At 35.8% G+C, this 19834-nt stretch overlaps 5 protein-coding genes, 2 long non-coding RNA genes and 1 pseudogene across 14 annotated transcripts in view; 5 read left to right on the top strand and 3 right to left on the bottom strand.

Moving 5' to 3' along the window:
* LOC123014414 (DNA replication ATP-dependent helicase/nuclease DNA2) overlaps window positions 1–3827 on the top strand; it is a 6000-nt gene extending 2173 nt beyond the window's left edge. The window contains exons 5-17 of one of the 2 annotated variants that reach the window (XM_044413525.1): window positions 149–291; window positions 345–529; window positions 582–837; window positions 895–1090; window positions 1133–1318; window positions 1369–1599; window positions 1646–1944; window positions 1990–2234; window positions 2284–2477; window positions 2524–2710; window positions 2754–2930; window positions 2975–3166; window positions 3217–3827. In XM_044413525.1, the coding sequence (XP_044269460.1) occupies window positions 149–291; window positions 345–529; window positions 582–837; window positions 895–1090; window positions 1133–1318; window positions 1369–1599; window positions 1646–1944; window positions 1990–2234; window positions 2284–2477; window positions 2524–2710; window positions 2754–2930; window positions 2975–3166; window positions 3217–3399 (2674 nt within the window). In that variant the 3' untranslated portion in view covers window positions 3400–3827. Of the gene's footprint in view, window positions 1–148; window positions 292–344; window positions 530–581; window positions 1091–1132; window positions 1319–1368; window positions 1600–1645; window positions 1945–1989; window positions 2235–2283; window positions 2478–2523; window positions 2711–2753; window positions 2931–2974; window positions 3167–3216 lie in introns of both variants that reach the window. The other variant, XM_044413524.1, reaches the window with a different exon arrangement.
* Window positions 3441–7908, bottom strand: LOC123014415. 2 transcript variants are annotated; one of them, XM_044413526.1, is made up of 8 exons: window positions 7581–7908; window positions 6882–7139; window positions 5809–5990; window positions 5444–5759; window positions 4787–5392; window positions 4386–4630; window positions 4066–4342; window positions 3441–4018 (listed from the first exon to the last, which is right to left on the bottom strand). In XM_044413526.1, the coding sequence occupies exons 2-8, from the start codon at window positions 7131–7133 to the stop codon at window positions 3539–3541; spliced, it is 2358 nt and encodes a 785-aa protein (XP_044269461.1). In that variant the 5' UTR covers window positions 7134–7139; window positions 7581–7908; the 3' UTR covers window positions 3441–3538. The 2 variants fall into 2 exon arrangements, with proteins under 2 accessions (XP_044269461.1, XP_044269462.1); XM_044413527.1 differs by lacking the exon at window positions 7581–7908 and having other exon boundaries at window positions 6882–7291.
* On the top strand, window positions 7273–8936 carry LOC123014416 (B-cell receptor-associated protein 31). Of its 4 annotated transcripts, none has more exons than XM_044413531.1 (5): window positions 7273–7395; window positions 7621–7935; window positions 7983–8092; window positions 8303–8467; window positions 8595–8936. In XM_044413531.1, the coding sequence occupies exons 2-5, from the start codon at window positions 7707–7709 to the stop codon at window positions 8784–8786; spliced, it is 696 nt and encodes a 231-aa protein (XP_044269466.1). In that variant the 5' UTR covers window positions 7273–7395; window positions 7621–7706; the 3' UTR covers window positions 8787–8936. The 4 variants fall into 4 exon arrangements, with proteins under 4 accessions (XP_044269466.1, XP_044269465.1, XP_044269464.1 ...); XM_044413530.1 differs by lacking the exon at window positions 7273–7395 and adding an exon at window positions 7433–7555; XM_044413529.1 differs by lacking the exon at window positions 7273–7395 and adding an exon at window positions 7450–7555 and having other exon boundaries at window positions 7610–7935.
* A 281-nt stretch (window positions 8937–9217) lies between these two features.
* On the top strand, window positions 9218–10350 carry LOC123014454 (eukaryotic translation initiation factor eIF1). Its single transcript, XM_044413591.1, has 3 exons — window positions 9218–9553; window positions 9643–9800; window positions 9852–10350. Exons 1-3 carry the CDS (start codon window positions 9526–9528, stop codon window positions 9996–9998), a joined length of 333 nt encoding a protein of 110 aa, XP_044269526.1. The 5' UTR covers window positions 9218–9525; the 3' UTR covers window positions 9999–10350.
* Window positions 10351–12081: 1731 nt separating this feature from the next.
* Window positions 12082–14276, bottom strand: LOC123014324. 3 transcript variants are annotated; one of them, XR_006413315.1, is made up of 4 exons: window positions 14070–14276; window positions 12424–13226; window positions 12309–12373; window positions 12082–12257 (listed from the first exon to the last, which is right to left on the bottom strand). It is a non-coding gene; the product is annotated as an uncharacterized LOC123014324 (long non-coding RNA). The 3 variants fall into 3 exon arrangements; XR_006413316.1 differs by lacking the exon at window positions 14070–14276 and having other exon boundaries at window positions 12424–12954; window positions 13020–13366; XR_006413314.1 differs by lacking the exon at window positions 14070–14276 and having other exon boundaries at window positions 12424–13372.
* Window positions 14277–14556: 280 nt separating this feature from the next.
* Window positions 14557–15067, top strand: LOC123014880 (annotated as a pseudogene).
* An 81-nt stretch (window positions 15068–15148) lies between these two features.
* Window positions 15149–15442, top strand: LOC123014325. The gene is made up of 2 exons (XR_006413317.1): window positions 15149–15215; window positions 15267–15442. It is a non-coding gene; the product is annotated as an uncharacterized LOC123014325 (long non-coding RNA).
* Window positions 15443–16406: 964 nt separating this feature from the next.
* Window positions 16407–19834, bottom strand: part of LOC123014770 (cysteine sulfinic acid decarboxylase) — a 6366-nt gene continuing 2938 nt past the window's right edge. The window contains exons 2-3 of the mRNA XM_044414036.1: window positions 17500–17867; window positions 16407–17095 (exon numbers count right to left, since the gene is read on the bottom strand). Of these exons, the coding sequence (XP_044269971.1) occupies window positions 16498–17095; window positions 17500–17867 (966 nt within the window). The 3' untranslated portion in view covers window positions 16407–16497. The remainder of the gene's footprint in view (window positions 17096–17499; window positions 17868–19834) is intronic.

Raw genomic sequence — 19834 nt, 5'->3', positions numbered from 1 at the left:
TTTTAATTAAAATCTGAAAACATTTGAGAAAATAACAGAAAAATATTTTAGATTTCTAATGTTAAAAATTGCAATTTTTAGATGTAAAAAACTCTCTATTTTTATTATTACTTTATTTTTTGGAGTTTTTCCTGAAATTTTCTTTCAGGGCGTCCAGTAACCGGTTCAAAGTCGGCGATTGTGTCTATATTACGGCTGAAAAAAACTCGAACGGTGATTGGGTGGTTAACAATACCACGGGTTGGCTTGTCTACCAACCAGATTTGTTGATTTCTTGCACTTCAGTCGTTGGTAACCAATCAGAAACCTCAATTGGGCAATTTAAAATGTTTTTTGAATTATAGGGAGTTTATTCTGCAAACGCAAGGCTGTTTTATCGGACCGTTTTCGCGGTTTTGAGGCAACAAATCGAATCATGATAATTGGGACTTTGGCCCACACCCTCCTCCAACAGAGTTTGAGGAAAAAGCTGACTCAAAGGACACAAATTGAGGCGGTTTTGAACAATTTACTCGCATCCAAAGACACTGTTAGTTTGTTTTTGTTTTTTTTTTAATTAAATATGACAATTTTGATCACAGGTTAAACAACTGTACACAGCTGGTTTAACAATCGGCGAGATTGAGTCCGAATTGGAGGTGTTTGTCCCCAAATTGGTCACTTTTATCACCGACCACATTGGGGGCCAAATCACCGATATTGAGGACATTGAGGAGAATCTCTGGTGCCCCCAGTTGGGGCTCAAAGGCAAGATTGATGTCACTGTACGGTCACAAACCGGGGTTATGCCCCTCGAGGTGAAAACAGGCCGAGCAACGGTCTCACTCGAACACCGAGGTCAAGTCGTTTTGTATTTAATGATGATGAACAAATTTGGGTTTAATGTCTCAACAGGCTTGTTATTTTACTTAAAAGAGGGCGTTTTAAAAGAAATCAAAGCAACGAATCAGGAAAAACGCGACGTTATGATTTTACGTAACGAATTAGCGTATTTTTTAGGTAGTGAAAAAGGGGAATTACCCGAACCGTTGAAAAATCACCGTGCTTGTCACAAATGTGGTTTTAATACTGTTTGTAGTGCTTATTTGAAGTAAGTTGACTTGATTGTGTGATTTAATTTAATTTGAGTCAGATTTGAGGATCATGATTTGACGAAAAATCAAGTTATGCAAGAGGTACAAAAAAACACAATTGGACATTTGAGTCAAACACATTTAGATTATTTCCTCAAATGGAGTAATTTATTGAGTATGGAAGCTGAACACAATAAAGGATCCAAGTCGGTACAACAGATTTATACTTTACCACCTGAAAAAAGGTTTGAGTCTTGGGTTTGAGTGAAATTTTTTAAATTAATTTCCTGATTAGAGAGGCTTTAGGCCGGTCAATTGCCAACCTAAGAGTGACTTTTATTGAAAATGAAACTAACGGTTTATTTAAACACTTTTTGGAGAAAGAAAACCCCAGTGGGGCCAACCTGATGGTTTCCAACATCACTGAAAATAATTACATAGTTGTCAGTACTGATTCACGGCCTGCTATTGCGTCAGGTTTTGTTATTGAAATCTCCCCAACTAGGATTATTGTTGTTCTTGATCGGTATAAATAAGCCACGCCCCTTTACTCTTCTCATTTGAAATTGTAGCAATCTGGGGGTGAAATATCACAATCAATTGTTTCATGTCGACACTTATGACTCAAATGTCACTTTTACTTTTAACATGATGAGTTTGGGGCTACTTCTTGAGAATTCTGAACGAGGTGATGAGTTAAGGAGTATCATAATTGATAAAACTCCGCCCACTTTTGCCCCCAAATTACCGTCAATTGTGGCAAAAAAAGGGGCTCCGATTTTGCGACGTTTGAATCATGTACAACAGAAGGCTGTGCTCAAGGCACTCTGTGCTAATCAATTCTTACTAATTAAAGGCATGCCAGGGACTGGTGAGTAAAAATTTTCGTTAAATTTTAATCCAATTTTTTTTTAAGGTAAAAGCGCCACAATTGTGGCCCTAATCCAACTACTAGTCGAATTAAATAAAAGTGTCCTTATTACTAGTCATACGCATTCCGCAATTGATAATATTTGTATCCGTTTGCAAAAACTCAACGTCGATTTTATTCGTCTTGGGTCTGAGAGTAAAATTGATCCGAAATTGAAACCAAATCTCGAGACAACTCTTACAGAAAAATGCACAACACCTGAGGAAATGAACGAAGTTTATAACAAATTTGTAATTAGATTGACATTTGTGTTGATTGTTTGTTTATTGGTTGTTTTAGAACGTAATAGCGGTCACGTGTCTTGGCTCCGCCCACCCTCTTCTCACCAAACGTACAATAGACATATGTATAGTCGATGAGAGCACACAAGTGCTCCAAACATCAGTCATTAAGCCTCTATTCGCCGCCAAAACCTTCATTCTGATTGGTGATCCCCACCAACTCGCACCTCTAGTCCGCCAACGTGATGCTTTGTAAGTCTCACGTGACTTAACTCTGCGTTCTAATTGGCGGTTTTAGAGAGGCGGGAATGTCGGAAAGTTTGTTTGAACGACTCGAGGAGTCCGAAGGGACAATCGCCCTAAATCTCAACTATCGAATGAATAAGACAATCACCGATTTGGCCAACACTTTGACGTATCAAGGTCAATTACAAACCGCCAATGAGGAGGTGGCAAACCGTGTCTTAAAACTCCCCCACTTTGAGGTAAATGTCAAAAATTAACTCAAATTTCTATAATAAATTTCAGGTTGTTAGAAACGAGTATAAGGAACAATCATGGGTTTTGGAGGCACTTGATGTGTCACTAGAGGCCGCTGTGCAATTTATCGACACCGGTCCTGTATCCGAATTGACCAATCACGATACGTGTGTCAATGTTTGCGAAATTGCAATTGTTGTAACACTAGTCAAGGCTTTAATACAGGTTGGTTAGTCGAGTCGCAAACCGGCACAGTAAAAACGTTTCAGGGTGGCGTTGCAAGTGGTGATATTGGAGTGATTGCAACATATAGGGCTCAAGTGTCACAAATCGGTGATTTACTCGAGAAATATCAAGTTGATGTTAGTACAGTGGACCAGTTTCAAGGTCGTGATAAAAGTGTGATTATTTATTCGTGTACTAAAGCCACCAATGCACGAATTTCAACAAACCCACTTAAAGTAAGACTTTTTTTATGTCTCATTGTTTTTGTACACTTTATTTTTTTTAGTACGAATTGTTGGAAGATAAGAGAAGACTGACTGTTGCTGTGACTCGAGCCAAACGCAAACTGCTAATAGTCGGAGATTTGAGTACTTTAGAGAGGTATAAAACATTCTCGACCATTTTAACCCACCTGGAAAAACACATTATTAAGTTTAATTCTGATTGGTCTACATTGAACACGTGTTAATTTTGGTTTTTTTTTTATTTTTTTACTTTACTAAATAAAAATTAAACCCTAATATACATATTTATTGATAAATAAGCGTGCATCATGGTCTAAAAATATGTCCAATTGTAAAATGACCACAAAACATGATAAAAAATTGTTACAAATCGGGGATCATTATCTCCTTCAAAGCTCCAGGCCAACAAATATTAATTGTAACATTTTGTAACGTATGTAACATCAAAGTAACTATTTTATAATTGATACTGTTATCACTTGTTGCCTGAATACCAACAAGTTTCATATTATCTTTTTTTTTATTTTCATTGACTTGTGTTAAACACTTTTGAAACGCCTCAAAATCAATCGAATCCTTAAACGATTTTTTCACAATACAACCGTAAAGAATATTGTCCTCGTTTTGTTTATAATAGACAATACTACCAAGAGTGTTATTTTTCTGTTTAAAACCCTCAACAAAATCGAATTTGCCTTTTAACCCATCCATTTCTTTGGTAAATTGCCCATCGACTGATGCCAAATAGAGAATAACACTTTTCTTTTTCATGTGGTGAAGGGGTGACCTCACGTGTTGTATCCTAATCCCGTTTGTTTTTTTCAAAGTGGGAAAATCGCAACTCTGGAAACAACAATTAAAACCAATTTAACCCAATTTAGTCCACTCACCGTCTCAAAGGGGGCGATAATTATTTTAAGTCGGCCAAACACATATTGAAACATAAATTTGACATCTGACTCCAATTTTGGAAGAACCAAAGTGCTGACTTTGTGTTGTGTCACTTGATTTTGTAATTTTTGAATTGTTGAAAAAATCGTTTGAGGTTTAGTGTCCCAATTTACAATAAGACAGTAGAGATAATTATTGCCGTCTTTGGTCCAAATCAAGTCTCCTTCTTTTCCGTTTTGGTTGAGAAGTTTCCCGACATGTGGACCGATTCCTGGCCTGAAAAAATAAATAAAAATTTTTTTAACCACTCCTGACATACCCTGCCACTCCGCTGTGTATAATTAAGTCCTCTCGGGCGAAACAAACGCGTGAAAATTCCCGTTTTGGTAAAACAGTCGTATTTTGGTCCTGAATTAACAACTGAATCGATTTAGTCTCGAGTGCTTTTCGGAATGAATCATATTCGTGATTGGTTTGTTCTTCCTGTTGTATTGTGTCATGTGTTACACGCAATGGCTCGGCTATTGCCTCGGATTCTCGTCTAGGTGGGACCTCACTCACATCCTAACATAAAAACAATTAGTGTGTTTTAAAAACTAATTTACAATGATAATCATACACGTTTTTTTTAATAAAAAAAACTAAGTTTAAATCCGAGAGGAACTAATCGCTACGTCAGCGTGAGAAAATGCAGATAAGAAAGAATTTATTTACACTTACTTGATCCCAGTAATCGACACTTTTCGCGTCGTCTTTTGTTTCTTCAACAAAACTGGAATTTTCTTCGATATTTGAGTCCCGAGACCGCCAATCACTGTCGTTTTTCCCAAAACTCGAGTTGAAACTACTATTCAATTGGATTTCTTTTTGCAAGTCGCCAACCCAACAAACATAAACTTCAATATCACGTAATGAATTTCGCATCAAATTGATGATTTTTTGGTTTAGGGTTGAATCCTTGTCTTCGAACGCTTGAAAAGCGTAATAATAGTATTTGTGTTTGCGGTTTTCTCTCTGAATCGCTTGGAGACACTTTTGGAAGGCTTGAAAATCGAACGAGTCGTTTTTTCGTCTGCGAACAATGCAACCACACAATAGATAGTCGGTGGTTTTGGTGGTGAAAATCACACTTCCGAGTGATTTCCTCCCAAATTTGAATTCATTCAAGAAATTGAATTTTTCATCCAAGGAGCGCATCTCATCGGTGATAAATTCGTCCTCTGAGGAGAAATAAAGTATGACAGTTCCGGATTCGATGTCTTTGATTGGGTAAGTCTCATGGGTCACTTTGCAATTCTTGTGTTTTTGTTGGGGGGAATCCTCCTTCTACAAAAATGAAATATCATCAAGGGGGTTATTTGGGGGAGGGAAACTGACCGGTTCAAGGTTACACACGACAATTTCCACATCAATTTCTTTGAAAATAAACTCAAGCATGAATTTGACATTGTCCCATTGGAGGCGATCCAAACCGCACCCAATTCGTGGTATTGCCAATTTTCGTACATTGTTGTGTACCATATGGGTTCGCAATTTTTGCAACGAGGAGAACAAAGTACCATAGGTGGGTTTCCCACTCGAGAGCCGTTTTGTAACCAAATAGTAGATGTACCTCCCGTCGTGTTCCAGCACTGCAAGGCCTCCTGGTTCCTGGTGCTGGTTTAATAATTCATCGACTCGTTTAAAGTCGCGTCTGGAAACGATTTCTTTGAGAAAAAACACTAAATTTTGGGGGGTTTTACCGAAATTGCACCGCAATTCCACTCCCCATGTTCATGTCTTCGGCGACGCAATGTGCAAGGGAGTAGTCGTCAGGCATTTCGAATAAATTTGAAACGATTTCTTTCGTTTTTAGGTTCTCGATGGGGCCACGATGGGAGCGAAACTCGTGGTTGTATTCCGCAAACTCCGAATTACCAAAACTCTGCAAAAATGATCAAAAACGTTACTACATATCTAGCGAGAACAGTGTGGGGGCCGAAATGGCGAAATTTCGAGTTAAAAGCGTCCGTTTTCGAAAATTTTCAAATGTCAAATTTTTTCTAAATTGTCAGCAATACCAACCAAAAAATCACTAAATCACCGATTATTTTTTAAGAAAAAACTCTCGTTTCAAAGAAAATAATTACTACGTACCTAATAAAAGTAGTTTTAGGTCCAAAACGGTTAAATTTCGAGGTAAAAACGTTTTTGAACATTTTTAAAGTTTTTTTCTAAATTATAAACAATACCAACATTTGCAAAAAATCACTAAATTGCCAATTATTTCTTGAAAAAAATTCTCAATTTAGAGAAAAACGTTGCTATACACTTAACAAACCCAGTTTTGGGGCTCAAAATGGTTAAATTTCGATTTAAAAGGTTTTGGAAGTTTTCAAATGTCAATTTTTTTCTCAATTATCAGCAATGCCAACATTTGGGAAAAAATTACTAAATTGCCGATTATTTTAAAGAAAAAACTCTCATTTCAAAGAAAAATGTTACTACAACCTAATAAAAGCGGGTTTGGGTCCAAAAGGGATAAATTTCGAGATAAAAGCGTGCGTTTTTGAAAATTTTTAAAGATTTTTTTTCTAAATTACAAACAATACCAACATTTGAAAAAATCACTAAATTGCCAATTATTTTTTGAAAAAAATTCTCAATTTAGAGAAAAACGTGGCTATACATTTAACGAACCCAGTTTTGGGGCCCAAAATGGTTAAATTTCGATTTAAAAGCGTCCTTTTTGTCAAATTTTTTTGGAAGTGTCTATCTAACATCGTGGTTCGTGTCTGAGGTTACATAATTTTTTACAAAAATTTAAAAAACTCACGTTTGAGCGTCTTCCGTACGTCGCATTATGTGTATGCCTGCGGTTTTGGTCCTCAAAATCGTGTTTACTCCTCTTGAACGGCTCACTTTTCCGTTCGTCTTCTTTCTTGAAGTTGAAACTTGAGCGTCGGTTCGAATTGGAAAACTCCCTTGTGTTCCTGTTCCTCAACCCAAATTCGTCTTTTTCGGGTTCGTTTTGCGGTTTTGAGGCTTCAGTAGTAACCTTGTTGGATTTTTTCCTGCTCCGTCCCATTTTTTTCTAAAACAAGTTTCACATGTGATTCACACAAATGCCACGCCACGACTGATAAAGTGTCATCGTGATACGACTCAAGGAATAGGGGGAACCCCGCGACCCGATAACGTCGTCATCGCGTTGGCTGTAGCAATTTTTCACAAATTTCTGTTTTATCGACGGTGCGGTCGGTAACAACGCCACAAGAATCGAGGAAATTTCGGTGATAAAACTGCGAAAATTACAATCGCGACCTTTTTACGCGTGTGTTTGCAGCTGAGTGAGTTAGAATTTAGTTAATTTACCTATTTTTTAACGCAATTTTTCGCAAATTCCTGTTTTACCGGCATGTACCAGTCGGTAACAACGCCGAAATTTCATGTGATAAAACAGCGTAAATTGCGTAATTGCGACCTCTTCAAGCGTTTATTTATAGTTGAGTGAGTCAGAATTGAGTTTATTTACCTATCTTTTGCACCAATCACAAATCACAGTCTGTTTTTAGTTTCAGGAAAGCCACATCAGACGGTTACCACCCAACTGTCAAAAACTATAAAGTTAACCTCAAACGTCGAAAGTTTTATCAGTGAAATGAGTCTGCAGTGGACGCTAATCGCCGGCTTTCTCTACGTAGAAATCGCTATTGTGCTCCTGCTGGTCCTCCCAGTGGCTAGCCCCAAGAGATGGAACGCCTTTTTCAAGTCAAGATTCCTGCAAGGGCTCCAAAGACAAGCTGGGATGTATTTCATGATCCTGCTAGCAGTTCTAGTCCTATTCCTGCTTGACGCAATCAGAGAAATGCGAAAATACTCGCAAACAGGTGAGAGTTGACATTTTTAGTCTTTTTCACAATTTTGTGATTTCCAGAAAATGAAGAGCAACACAGTCACTTGGACCGCGAAATGCAGGGGAGTATGCGGCTGTTTAGGGCGCAGAGGAACTTCTACATCTCGGGCTTCGCCCTATTTTTGTCACTGGTAAGTGGGGCAAAGTGCAAGAATGTAATGACTCATTGTGCTAAAGTTGGTTTAAATTTATGTCAAGGCCAACTTTAAACCAATGTTTGTGTTTGTTTATTTACCCAAAACCCTAATTTCTCTCTCACAGGTAGAGGGAATTTTCGTGGAAAAGGATTAACTTTAGGGTGACCAACTGTGAAAGTTAATCTTTGGTTATTTATTTTTCAGGTGATTCGTCGATTGGTCATACTGATTTCGTCCCAAGCCGCCTTATTGGCCCAATCCGAGGCGTCAATGCGTCAAGCCCAGAGTGCCACAACAGCAGCTAAAAGTCTGTTGGCTCAAAGGGGCGAAATTGCACAAAATGACAGCAACGAAGCCCATGATAAAGAGGTAAAAAAGGTTTTTTTTAATAAAGTTAAACGTCATTTGGTGAATTTCACACATTAAGGTTGTCAGCATTGAGTGTCAATGTCATTATTTTAAATTACATTTATTTATGAGAAAATTGTTTTACTAGATTTCCGAGTTGAAGAAGAAAATCACCGATTTGGAAGAAGAGCTTGCAAGTGAGATACGCGACAAGAATGCAATGAAGAAACAATCAGATAATTTGGCCAAAGAGTATGACCGTCTTGCTGAAGAACACAGTAAATTGCAGAAGAAAATCACCATTAGTGGCGGTGATGCTGAAACGAAGAAAGATAACTGAAATTGTGATGGTTTTGTAAGGCTGAAATAATGGCTTAATTATTAATTTTAATTTGAGGTTTCTTTGTGTTGTCCATGTTTATGTTAATTTGGATTGTTATTATTAATTTTTGTAATAAAATAGAGTCGATAATATATTCTATTAAATATTTTTGTCGTCAAATAAAATTGCCCTCTCTTACCTACGTCACTGGTGGTTAGCCTTCTCTTTTGTTTACTTGTAATAAAATTCTAGAAAATTTCTTGTTGTAAAGTTGTCGGTTTATGTTTTTAAATAAAATGAAGTCTCGAGAGAAATTATTTTTTATTTGGGTTGGGAATGTATAAATAGCATTGCCCCCTCTGTGTCGGCCCCCCATCAAACTACGTCATTGGTGGTTAGCCTTCCCTCGTTTTCTCACGTGTTGCCAACCTGACAGACTCAAATTGTGGGTTTATTTGTCCCAAAACGTGTCAATTTCTCGCCAAAGTGCGCAAATAACGTTACAAATCCCTTGTAGTGCCTTTGTTCGTGTTGAAAATATCGTTTTATTGTATTTCCGTTGAGTTTTCGTGAGATTTTTTTGTTGTAAGGTTGCCGCTTTGTTCTCGGGCGTCATCATTTCTGGCAGCCTTCTTTCACATTTGACTCATCATCGGTTTAATCGGCTGCGTAAATTGACTGTTTTGTGCTCAAAGTGAAGTTTAGTAATTGCATTTTGCAGATCTTTTTGTTTCTGAGTATATTATTTGATTATCGTATGTCCATCCAGAATCTAAACACATTTGGTAAGTGGGTCTTGGAAACGGTGAAGACGACAATATGGCGTCCTTGCGATGCTCGATTGTCATTTGGGGCTGATTGGGGCGTGTTTCAGACCCCTTTGCTGATGCAAGTAAGGGTGCAGACGACGATGTTCAGGACGGACTTGTGCATATAAGAATCCAGCAACGAAATGGTCGCAAGACTCTAACTACAGTCCAAGGGCTCTCCTCCGACTATGACTTGAAGAAAATCGTTCGGGCATGTAAAAAGGTGGGTTTGGGGGCTGTATTTGACAATTGTTGTAATTTGATGTTTGTGCAGGAATTCGCATGTAATGGTACTGTGATAGAGCACCCAGAATACGGCGAAGTGCTTCAATTGCAAGGGGACCAACGCGAAAACATCTGCCAGTGGTTGACGAAAGCGGGGCTGGCGAAGCCCGACCAGCTCAAAGTCCACGGCTTCTAATGTTCCAACTTTGCAATAATTTCAACCGTTTTAGTTACACATAAATATCAGCACTCGAAATCTTAGTTAATGCTCGTCATGCCCCGGTAGTATGTATCTGGGGGGCTTTGATGTCTTTAGAGAATTTCTTACTCGATGTTTCATTGTCACGTTTTTTTTACTGCATATTAAAATTTTATAGCATTGCCCGTGAACAAAACTGCGATGAGAGCAGTTTTGGCGAATTGTTTTAAATTGTGCCTTTCTGGAAATTCTCCTTGGTTCTCTTTTTCATTGATTTGTTAATCTCCTCAGTAATTGATTTAGTTGTAACTCAAGTGTATAAGTAAATTAATAAATGTCTTATATACGAGTTTGGGGCGGTTTTTATCTAGTGAAAGTTGACTAAATCGCGGCCAAATTCCATTAAATCGGTCATTTGGAAGCTAATCTGGGCCATTTTTTGCACATTTTGTGGTAAGAATAGATCGAGACAGTTTACAGTGTTTACACGCTAACGTGGACTTGAGTTTTGAAAGTTAAAAAAAAAACAGTCTATTGGCTTTTCTAGAAACGTAATATTTTTGGGGTATTTTTTTCTTACTTTTTATTTTTCTAAAAAAATTTTGTGAGCTAAAAATTGACATTGCGAGCATTTTGCGTATAAAACGCAATTTTTCGATCTTTTTTGTATGATAGAAAATTAAAACCGTTTTTTACATTTCTATAGGTCTTAAAGACTCAAAAAAGTGCATTTGGTTACTACGAAATATCTCCTTTTAATCAATTTTTTTTTTTGGTCGATTTTTGGCAATAACTCCGGACTTATTGGAGATAACCTCTTATATTTGGTACCGTTGGATAGAAAATTTAATTTTCTATCATATATTAAAAATTTCAGTGCTCTACGATGAATAGTTATCGAGAAAATTTCTGATAAAGTCAAAAATATCGAGAATTTAAATCCGACTATAACTTCAAAACTACTACGAATTTTGCAGTTTAATTGACGCCAATCGATTCCCCGGAACATTTTACATAGGTATAGGTCAAAATATTATGTCATTGAGATACAGTTTTGCCGCAATTTACAAAATAAAAAAAAGTAAAAATTTGTCAACACCCCCCCCTTAAAAACTAGTGTTTTTAAACATGTCTCAGATTCAATTAAAACCTATCTTATCCGATAGATTTTGACGCGCTAATTACGAATTTACCAACCACATTGGGCTATCTCCTTTAGTTTCGCCGTAATCGGCGTTTAAAAATTCAATTTTTTTTTGCGAGATATCGACTTGGCTTTGGCCTCAGTCGATAGATTTTCTTACGCTGTTACGATAGAGTTGAACTGATTGCTCTAAATCGAATAGTTTGGCCGTAATCGCCGTTCAAAAAGTGAAAATTGTAAAAATTGTGAAACTTTAAACGCGTTTTTCTACGAAACTATAGAACTTAGAGCAAAGGGGTAAAAACCATTAAAATTAGCCTAAAATTATATCTATTTACTGGCGCAAACCGGAAGTCGCTCCGGGTTATGGRTCCGGGTACAGAGCCATTTTTAGTTAAAAAAAAAAAATAATTCATATCTCAAAAACTATGAGTCTTAGGTCAACAGGGTTTYTACAGGCGTGTTCTCCGGTTAATTTTACATATAGTACTATTTTTTCATAAGAATCAAAAAATGTTGATTTTTGGTCAAAATCGGATATAGTGCTTTTACTTTTAGCCTTATTCTTAACTTTATTACTCAATATCTCAAAAACTATGCATCGTAGAGTATTCTAACTAGTTGAATCGTGTTCAGCGAGTAATTTTACGTCGAGAAAACCATATTTCAAACGTTTTTAAGGTAAATTGACTATTTTTACGATTTTACTACCGCTCACCTTCAAAAACTCAAAAATTTCAAAATTTTTGAAACTTAACCCAATGTCGTTATATGCACTTATTTGAGTTCTTAACACCTCTAGGAATGTAAAAAACGTAAAATAGATCAATTTTAAAGTAATTTTTTTTTTTTATTTTTGTCGAGATTTTGGCACCTGGAACGGTCTAATGGCAATAACTCGTTTTTTCGCAATTTACAAAATAAAAAAAGTAAAAATCCGTTAACACACATAAAAACTAGTATTTTTGAACATGTCTCAGATTCAATTTAAACCGATAGATTTTGACGCGCTGATTACGAATTTTCTAAGCATTTTGGACTGTCTCCTCTAGTTTCGCCGTAATCGTCGCTTTCTCTTCCTCACACCTAAGCGAAAACATTCTGATGGTCAGCTATTGAAACAGCTAAATGTAGTTCGTTAAACACAACAGGTAGTTACGTACATTTATTATGGCCACAAACAAGTTGATAATATTAATAGTAATAATAGTGCAGTTTCCCATTAAGCCTAGAAATTGAAATAATTAATTGAGCATRCTTTTGATTTAAAATAATTACCTGTAATTCCTGAAAGTGTATTAAAGGCTGCATTTAAGATGGTTAGGCAGCCTTGCTAAAAAACTTCATCCGGCAATTACAATATATTTCGTATGGAATGATCACATGTTTAGGTAATTCTAACTGTCTTTTGTCTCCAATGATGACTGAGTTTYTTGGTGCATGTTTAAGAAGATAACTCACTAAGTGCTTTAGATCTGGTTCCTCGGGTAAATCCTTGTTGTCTGGTAGTCCGTAGGTCACTWCCGCCTGGCACCAACTACAATTATTGATCCCTTTACGTATGCTCACATTCTTTACATAAAAATATTTGGAGCACGTTCGGGTAAAGGCTCGTTTTAAGTTTTCCTGATCGTCCTCGCTATTTTGCCCGGTGCAACACACCARWAATCCRAGATGAGCTAAAATAAATTCAATATACGTACGTAGCAAGCAAAAATACGATTGTCAAGTGCTTACGMTTAAAGAAATTGGGATAATCTCTTTCAATTTCTCTCATCTCATCTATAGAAGCCATCAGATCAATCGCAACTTTTTCAACAGAAATAGAAAACAAAATGGATGCTCAGTTGGTGAGAAACCAAACTATTACCAACCTTAACAAATTGCAACGAAGCGGGGATGAAGCCTCCGCTTTGCGTTCCCTCCTCGAGGTGAATTACCCGATGGAAAATGGGGTTGTGCGCAACTGGGAGGACATGTGTCACATTCGGCCCCAAAAAAATGGATTTGGACCCAACTGATGCCAAAGTAAGCCCCAAACAATTGAAACTTTTCTCATTCTTGATTGTAGATTCTCCTCACTGAGCCCCCAATGAACCCCACGAAAAATCGTGAAAAAATAAAGTGCAAAATTTAAACTCTCATAACTTCGAAATTTTTTTTTAAATTTTTTCCATGTTCCTGGTACTTACCCTATTTATTTTGGCTTTAGTTTCTCGGTACTTTCAGCAACAAAATCTTAAGTTCGATAGTTTATCACAGAAAAGTCGATATGACTTATTGTTTTTGAATAAAATTAATTTAAAATTTATGTTACACAAATAAATCAGAATTTACAGAATAATAAAAACAAGAAATTCATATTTTTTAATCAACCTCAACTAATTAACATTACAGTACAGTAACAATAATAACATTAATTAAATAAATTTGCCTAAATCTAAAGGAGCTGTTCAAAGTTACCACCATTTTGGTCAATGCATAACTAAAGAAACTAAAGCCAAAATAGATAGGGTATTTCTTTACCTTAAACCCCACCAGTTTCGGACGCCCCTGATTAGAAATTTCGACATTTGATGTTTGAATTCGTTTAGGTGTATAAAGATTATCATCTGTACCGAATTTTGTAATTTTATCTTAAATGGTTTCTGAAATATTAGTAGCCCCCTTACCAAGCATTTTTCGATACATGTTTATAGGAAACTTTTATCTTAGAATTGAATATTCTATCACCTGTTTAAATTTGTAACAATAAAAACGGAACACCCTGTATATGTGCATATCATGTAGAACGTGACTCTCAACTTTTAGAATCGCGATATCTCAGGAATGGTGATTCTTAGAAAAAAAGTATAAGGACCATTTTTGTAGATAATTTTAAGATCTATAATTTTTGTCTAGGCTACATTTTTGATAAAACTTACCGTTTTCGAAAAAAATCTAAAAAACCGCAAATTTTGACCTTTGACTCCGAATAACTTTTTTAGCACTCATGTGATCGATGGGAACTTTTGACAGTTTATTTCTAATGGTGTACCCAAGGTCTCCACAAAAATTTAAAATGTAAAAATACATTATTTCACTCAAAAGGAATAAAACGCAAACTTGTCAGTTTCCTTTGACATTTGATGTCAAAAATCAGGATTGCCATCTGAAGGATTTTAATCACCGCCTACTCTAATTTATTTATTTTTTGATCGCACTGTATTTTCATTTTCCTAAGCGAGATAGAAAAATCACTTTCGCCAAAATCAAATTTGACCCAACCTTCCGATAGAACTTTTTTGACATTGTTTGTTTTTACATGCGACGAGATATTTAGCGATTTAAATTTGGGCGCTTCATTGCAATTTGTTAAGGTTGGTAATAGTTTGGTTTCTCACCAACTGAGCATCCATTTTGTTTTCTATTTCTGTTGAAAAAGTTGCGATTGATCTGATGGCTTCTATAGATGAGATGAGAGAAATTGAAAGAGATTATCCCAATTTCTTTAAKCGTAAGCACTTGACAATCGTATTTTTGCTTGCTACGTACGTATATTGAATTTATTTTAGCTCATCTYGGATTWYTGGTGTGTTGCACCGGGCAAAATAGCGAGGACGATCAGGAAAACTTAAAACGAGCCTTTACCCGAACGTGCTCCAAATATTTTTATGTAAAGAATGTGAGCATACGTAAAGGGATCAATAATTGTAGTTGGTGCCAGGCGGWAGTGACCTACGGACTACCAGACAACAAGGATTTACCCGAGGAACCAGATCTAAAGCACTTAGTGAGTTATCTTCTTAAACATGCACCAARAAACTCAGTCATCATTGGAGACAAAAGACAGTTAGAATTACCTAAACATGTGATCATTCCATACGAAATATATTGTAATTGCCGGATGAAGTTTTTTAGCAAGGCTGCCTAACCATCTTAAATGCAGCCTTTAATACACTTTCAGGAATTACAGGTAATTATTTTAAATCAAAAGYATGCTCAATTAATTATTTCAATTTCTAGGCTTAATGGGAAACTGCACTATTATTACTATTAATATTATCAACTTGTTTGTGGCCATAATAAATGTACGTAACTACCTGTTGTGTTTAACGAACTACATTTAGCTGTTTCAATAGCTGACCATCAGAATGTTTTCGCTTAGGTGTGAGGAAGAGAAAGCGACGATTACGGCGAAACTAGAGGAGACAGTCCAAAATGCTTAGAAAATTCGTAATCAGCGCGTCAAAATCTATCGGTTTAAATTGAATCTGAGACATGTTCAAAAATACTAGTTTTTATGTGTGTTAACGGATTTTTACTTTTTTTATTTTGTAAATTGCGAAAAAACGAGTTATTGCCATTAGACCGTTCCAGGTGCCAAAATCTCGACAAAAATCAAAAAAAAAAAATTACTTTAAAATTGTTCTATTTACGTTTTTTACATTTCTAGAGGTCTTAAGGACTCAAATAAGTGCATAAAACGACATTGGGTCAAGTTTCAAAAATTTTGAAATTTTTGAGTTTTTTAAAAATAGTCAATTTACTAAAAGTCGTAAAAACGGTTGAAATATGGTTTTCTAGACGTAAAATTACTCGCTGAACACGATTCAACTAGTTTGAATACTCTACGATGCATAGTTTTTGAGATATTGAGTAATAAAGTTAAGAATAAGTCTAGAAAAATCCGATTTTGACCAAAAAAATCAAATTTTTTTTATTCTTATGAAAAACTAGTACTTTATGTAAAATTAACCGGAGAATACGCCTGAATAAACTGTTTTGACCTAGGACTCATAGTTTTTGAGATATGATTTTTTTTTGAAAAAATTGTTAACAAATTTTTACTTTTTTTTATTTTGTAAATTGCGGCAAAACTGTGTCTCAATGACATAATATTTTGACCAATACCTATGTAAAATYTTCCGGGGAATCGATTGGCGTTAATGAAACTGCAAAATTCCTAGTAGTATTGAAGTTATAATCGGATTTAAATTTTCGATATTTTTGACTTTATCAGAAATTTTCTCGATAACTATTCATCGTAGAGCACTGAACTTTTTAATATATCATAGAAAATTCAATTTTCTATCCAACAGTACCAAATATAAGAGGTTATCTCCAATAAGTCCGGAGTTATTGCCATTAGACCGCTCCGGGTGCCAAAAATCGACAAAAATAAAAACTTTAAAATTGATCCATTAAACGTTTGTTACATTTCTAGAGTTCCTTGAGTGTAATAAACACAATTTATTTCGCAAAGTTAAAAATATTTAAAATTGTTTCAATTTGATATATTTCAACTTAAATTAAACTAAACTACAACTAATGAGAATAAATACATGAAAATTTACATTTTTATAATACTTTTCAAAGATCTCGCCCCAACCTCTCAATCTCCTCGACAAAATGCACCATATCGGCCTTCTCCAATCCCGAATTCTGAAACACAATCCTGAAAAAATTCGGGTGTCCTTTCTGCTCCTGATACGTGACCATCATGCACCCCTCCTTCATCATCCTCTCCTTGATCCTCGGGGCGACTTTATGCAACTCATCCCTGTACCCAGACTCGCCCTTGCGCCCCCTCAGCCTCTCCGGCACATACCAGAAGCACACATTCGTGAACTCGGGCTCCGCAATCACCATCTCGAACCCCTCCCGCTCCCGGATGCAATCAACGAAAAACCTCGCGTTTTCGAACACTTTATCGACGTGTTTCTCCAAACCGGAGGTGCCCTTTGCCTTCCACATGAACCAGAATTTTAAGACATCGGCCCTGCGGCCGCATTGGATGTGCTTGTCCCCCGTGTCGAACTTCGTGTCATAAAACTTGTCTTTTTGGAAGAGGTAAGCGGCGTTGGTGGAATGTGCCTCGGCGAGGACACCCTCGTGTCGCAAGAGCAGAGTGGAGCATTGCTGGGGGGCTGTGAGGAGCTTGTGGGGGTTCCAGGTGACGGAGTCGGCCCTGAAAGTGCAAAAATCACATTACCTCGACACTTTTACGAAGGTTGTGCAAGTGTTTTAATTAATTATTTCGACAGAGTAAGAGGAAATGCAATAATTGTAGTAAACTTTTATAATGACATTTTAGTGAAAAACTCAACAACAAGAAGTACTAGATGCGCTATGCTAAATTCCAGTAATTTTAAACTTGTTGGGTTGGTATCGCAATACGTCCGGATATTCCTACGCCGACAATTTTAACACTTTACATTAAAATTGTTAACTTTTTAAGCCCCAGCGCCCCGAAACACTGTTTATATTACTATTTGCAATAATAATTTGGCTTTTTTCGAGACATTCCTACTAAATTATTAATCCACTTTCAATGGTACTAATTTCTGGGCGGAGGATGTCATTACTCATTACCTCTCGATCCCTTTGAGGAGGTGGCGGTGTTTGGGTGAGACCAGGGCGCCGCCCCCCCATGCGGCGTCCACGTGCAACCACAATTTGTGTTTTTCACACACATCGGCGATTTTTTCGATGGGGTCGAAGGCGCCGATTACGGTGGTTCCTGCGGTAGCACTGACCATGAAAGGGGCGCCGCCTTCAAGGAGGCAACGGGAGATTTCCTCCTCCAAGTGGGAGACGTCCATGCGACCGAGGGCGTCGGTGCGGATCAAGTAGACGTTGTCGGTGCCGATGCCTTGGAAAGAGGCTAGTTTTTTGATGGAGTAGTGGGCGTCTTCGGAGGTGAAGAGGACCAAACGGGGGAGAGAGTGGAGGCCTTTTTTCTGAAATTAAATAAAAATCTTCTTTACATTTTTTTTACTATATTTTTAATATAGTAGATTTCATTAATGGTTGGCTATGGAATTTCATATTTAAGTTTGTAGCCCTACGCATAATAGTAGATAGGGTTTTTGTTTTTTTAATTACTTACCTACATGATTTGTTCAACTGACATTTGTATTCGCTTTTTCACTATTTTCAGTATTTTTTCAAGTTATAATTAAAAGTGGTGAACCCCAGATTTAATAAATTTCTATTTTAGGTTACCAATTTGAATAAAACAACAAAAAACTCCAAAAATAAAATTTTAACTATCTTAACCTCAGTTTTTTTTAGAATAGTGACAAATTTAGTTCCTTAGCCTTTTTCACATTTAAAGCGCGGTTCACACAATCATGGCCTACTGTTATGTCAATTCCAATGAAATGGATTATAATTGTAAAAAATATTTCTCATTAATTAAAATCTACACCAATCTAGTTATTTTTATAAAAAAGAGGTTATTTAGTGGTTTCCGACCAATACCACTTGTACAATGTTGCTAATTATAGTAATAAATATTGAATATTAAATCGGTTTTTTATCCCGATTAGACTTAATAAGATTTACAAGGATTTTACTTTTTAATAGACAAGACTTTATGATTAAATTGAGTGGTTTTAACAACAAAACGTAAGATAGAAATTATTTGTAACACAAACACAATCTATAGAGTGTCCCAATTAAGAATTCATCCTTACATTTGTTTTTTTTTGTAGCTAAATATTATTAAATATAAATCAAGAAAATAAGAAAACCTTGCCTTTTTTGTGCGTTTGAATATATTTTAGAGTTGAAAACTTAGTTTTTTCGCGATAATTCTCTTAATTGAGCCCAAATATCGCAAAAATAGTCGGAAAACTCTCACAGAGGGTTTAAAATAAATTTAATAATTCCCAATCTTGGCTAAAAATGATGTTTTCCGAATGTTTAAATAAGTTTTTAGGATAAAAAGTAAGTTTTTTCGCGATATTTCATCAAAGGAGACTGAAAAATCACCAATTTTCCTAGAAAATGACACTATTAGCTTTTTAAAGCGTTTTTGTCCGTTTTTCGGCAAAAAACGCATTTTTTTGCAAAAATAAACCAAAAAACCACCAAATTTAGTCAAAAATGTATTATTTCCTCTTTCAAGCGTTTAAATATGTTTTTAAGCTAAATTGAGCTAAAAAAAACATTATTTAATTTGACTTTTTCCGTCGTTCTTCAGCCAAAAACATAAAATAAACAAAAAAATCATAAAAAATTACATAATTTTTACATTTTTCAACCATTTTTGTCAGTTTTTCAGACAGAAATGCACTTATTTCGTTAAAAATAAGCCCAAAAATTATCAATTTTAGTCAAAAACGGTGTAATTTCTTCTTTCGGCGTTTTTGTACGTTTTTCAGATAGAAACACAATTTTTCCTCAAAAATAATCCAAAAAATTAACAAACAAGACCGAAAATGGTGTACTTGTTGTCTTTTTTTGTAAATTTCAACTAAAAACTTATTTTTTCGCAACTGGGTCAAAAAATCATAAAATTAGCCCGAAAAAACAACACCCCCAGGTTTAATTTTTTTTAGGGCGTTTTTGTCCATTTTTCGGAAAAAAATGCAATTTTTGTTAAGGTTTCTCAAAAATAAGTCGAAAAATCACCAAATTTAGTCAAAAATGGTGTTATTGTTGCCTTTTTTGAGTGTTTCAATAGGTCTTGAGCTAAACGGGACCAAAAAAAAAACACTAAATTAGGTTAAAAATTCATTCCGCCAAAAATGCAATTATTTCCCGAAATTTCTTAGAAATAAATAAAAAAATCATCAATTAGGTAAAAAATTTCGTCAAAAACAAGCTAAAAAATACTCAAACTAACCCAAAAATAGTGTTTAAATAAGTTTTTAGGCTAAAAACTCAGTTTTTTCCTTAAACCTGACTGAAAAATCACCAA

Source organism: Tribolium madens, unplaced genomic scaffold (assembly GCF_015345945.1).
Source record: "Tribolium madens isolate multiple individuals breed KSU strain unplaced genomic scaffold, Tmad_KSU_1.1 Scaffold_97;HRSCAF=244;Tcas5.2_LG3a, whole genome shotgun sequence".
NCBI classification, from domain to species: domain Eukaryota; kingdom Metazoa; phylum Arthropoda; class Insecta; order Coleoptera; family Tenebrionidae; genus Tribolium; species Tribolium madens.
This window is presented reverse-complemented; position numbering and strand designations above follow the sequence as displayed.

Coding starts and splice junctions, on each gene's coding strand:
- LOC123014415 (XM_044413526.1), bottom strand. CDS start 7,133: ATGGGACGGAGCAGGAAAAAATCCAACAAGGTTACTACTGAAGCCTCA. Junction 5,991..6,881: donor CGTACGGAAGACGCTCAAAC/GTGAGTTTTTTA, acceptor TCATTTTTGCAG/AGTTTTGGTAATTCGGAGTT. Junction 4,343..4,385: donor ATACACAGCGGAGTGGCAGG/GTATGTCAGGAG, acceptor TTATTTTTTCAG/GCCAGGAATCGGTCCACATG.
- LOC123014416 (XM_044413529.1), top strand. CDS start 7,464: ATGTACCAGTCGGTAACAACGCCGAAATTTCATGTGATAAAACAGCGT. Junction 7,936..7,982: donor GCGAAAATACTCGCAAACAG/GTGAGAGTTGAC, acceptor TGTGATTTCCAG/AAAATGAAGAGCAACACAGT. Junction 8,093..8,302: donor TCGCCCTATTTTTGTCACTG/GTAAGTGGGGCA, acceptor TTTATTTTTCAG/GTGATTCGTCGATTGGTCAT.
- LOC123014454 (XM_044413591.1), top strand. CDS start 9,526: ATGTCCATCCAGAATCTAAACACATTTG. Junction 9,554..9,642: donor CCAGAATCTAAACACATTTG/GTAAGTGGGTCT, acceptor GGCGTGTTTCAG/ACCCCTTTGCTGATGCAAGT. Junction 9,801..9,851: donor TCGTTCGGGCATGTAAAAAG/GTGGGTTTGGGG, acceptor ATGTTTGTGCAG/GAATTCGCATGTAATGGTAC.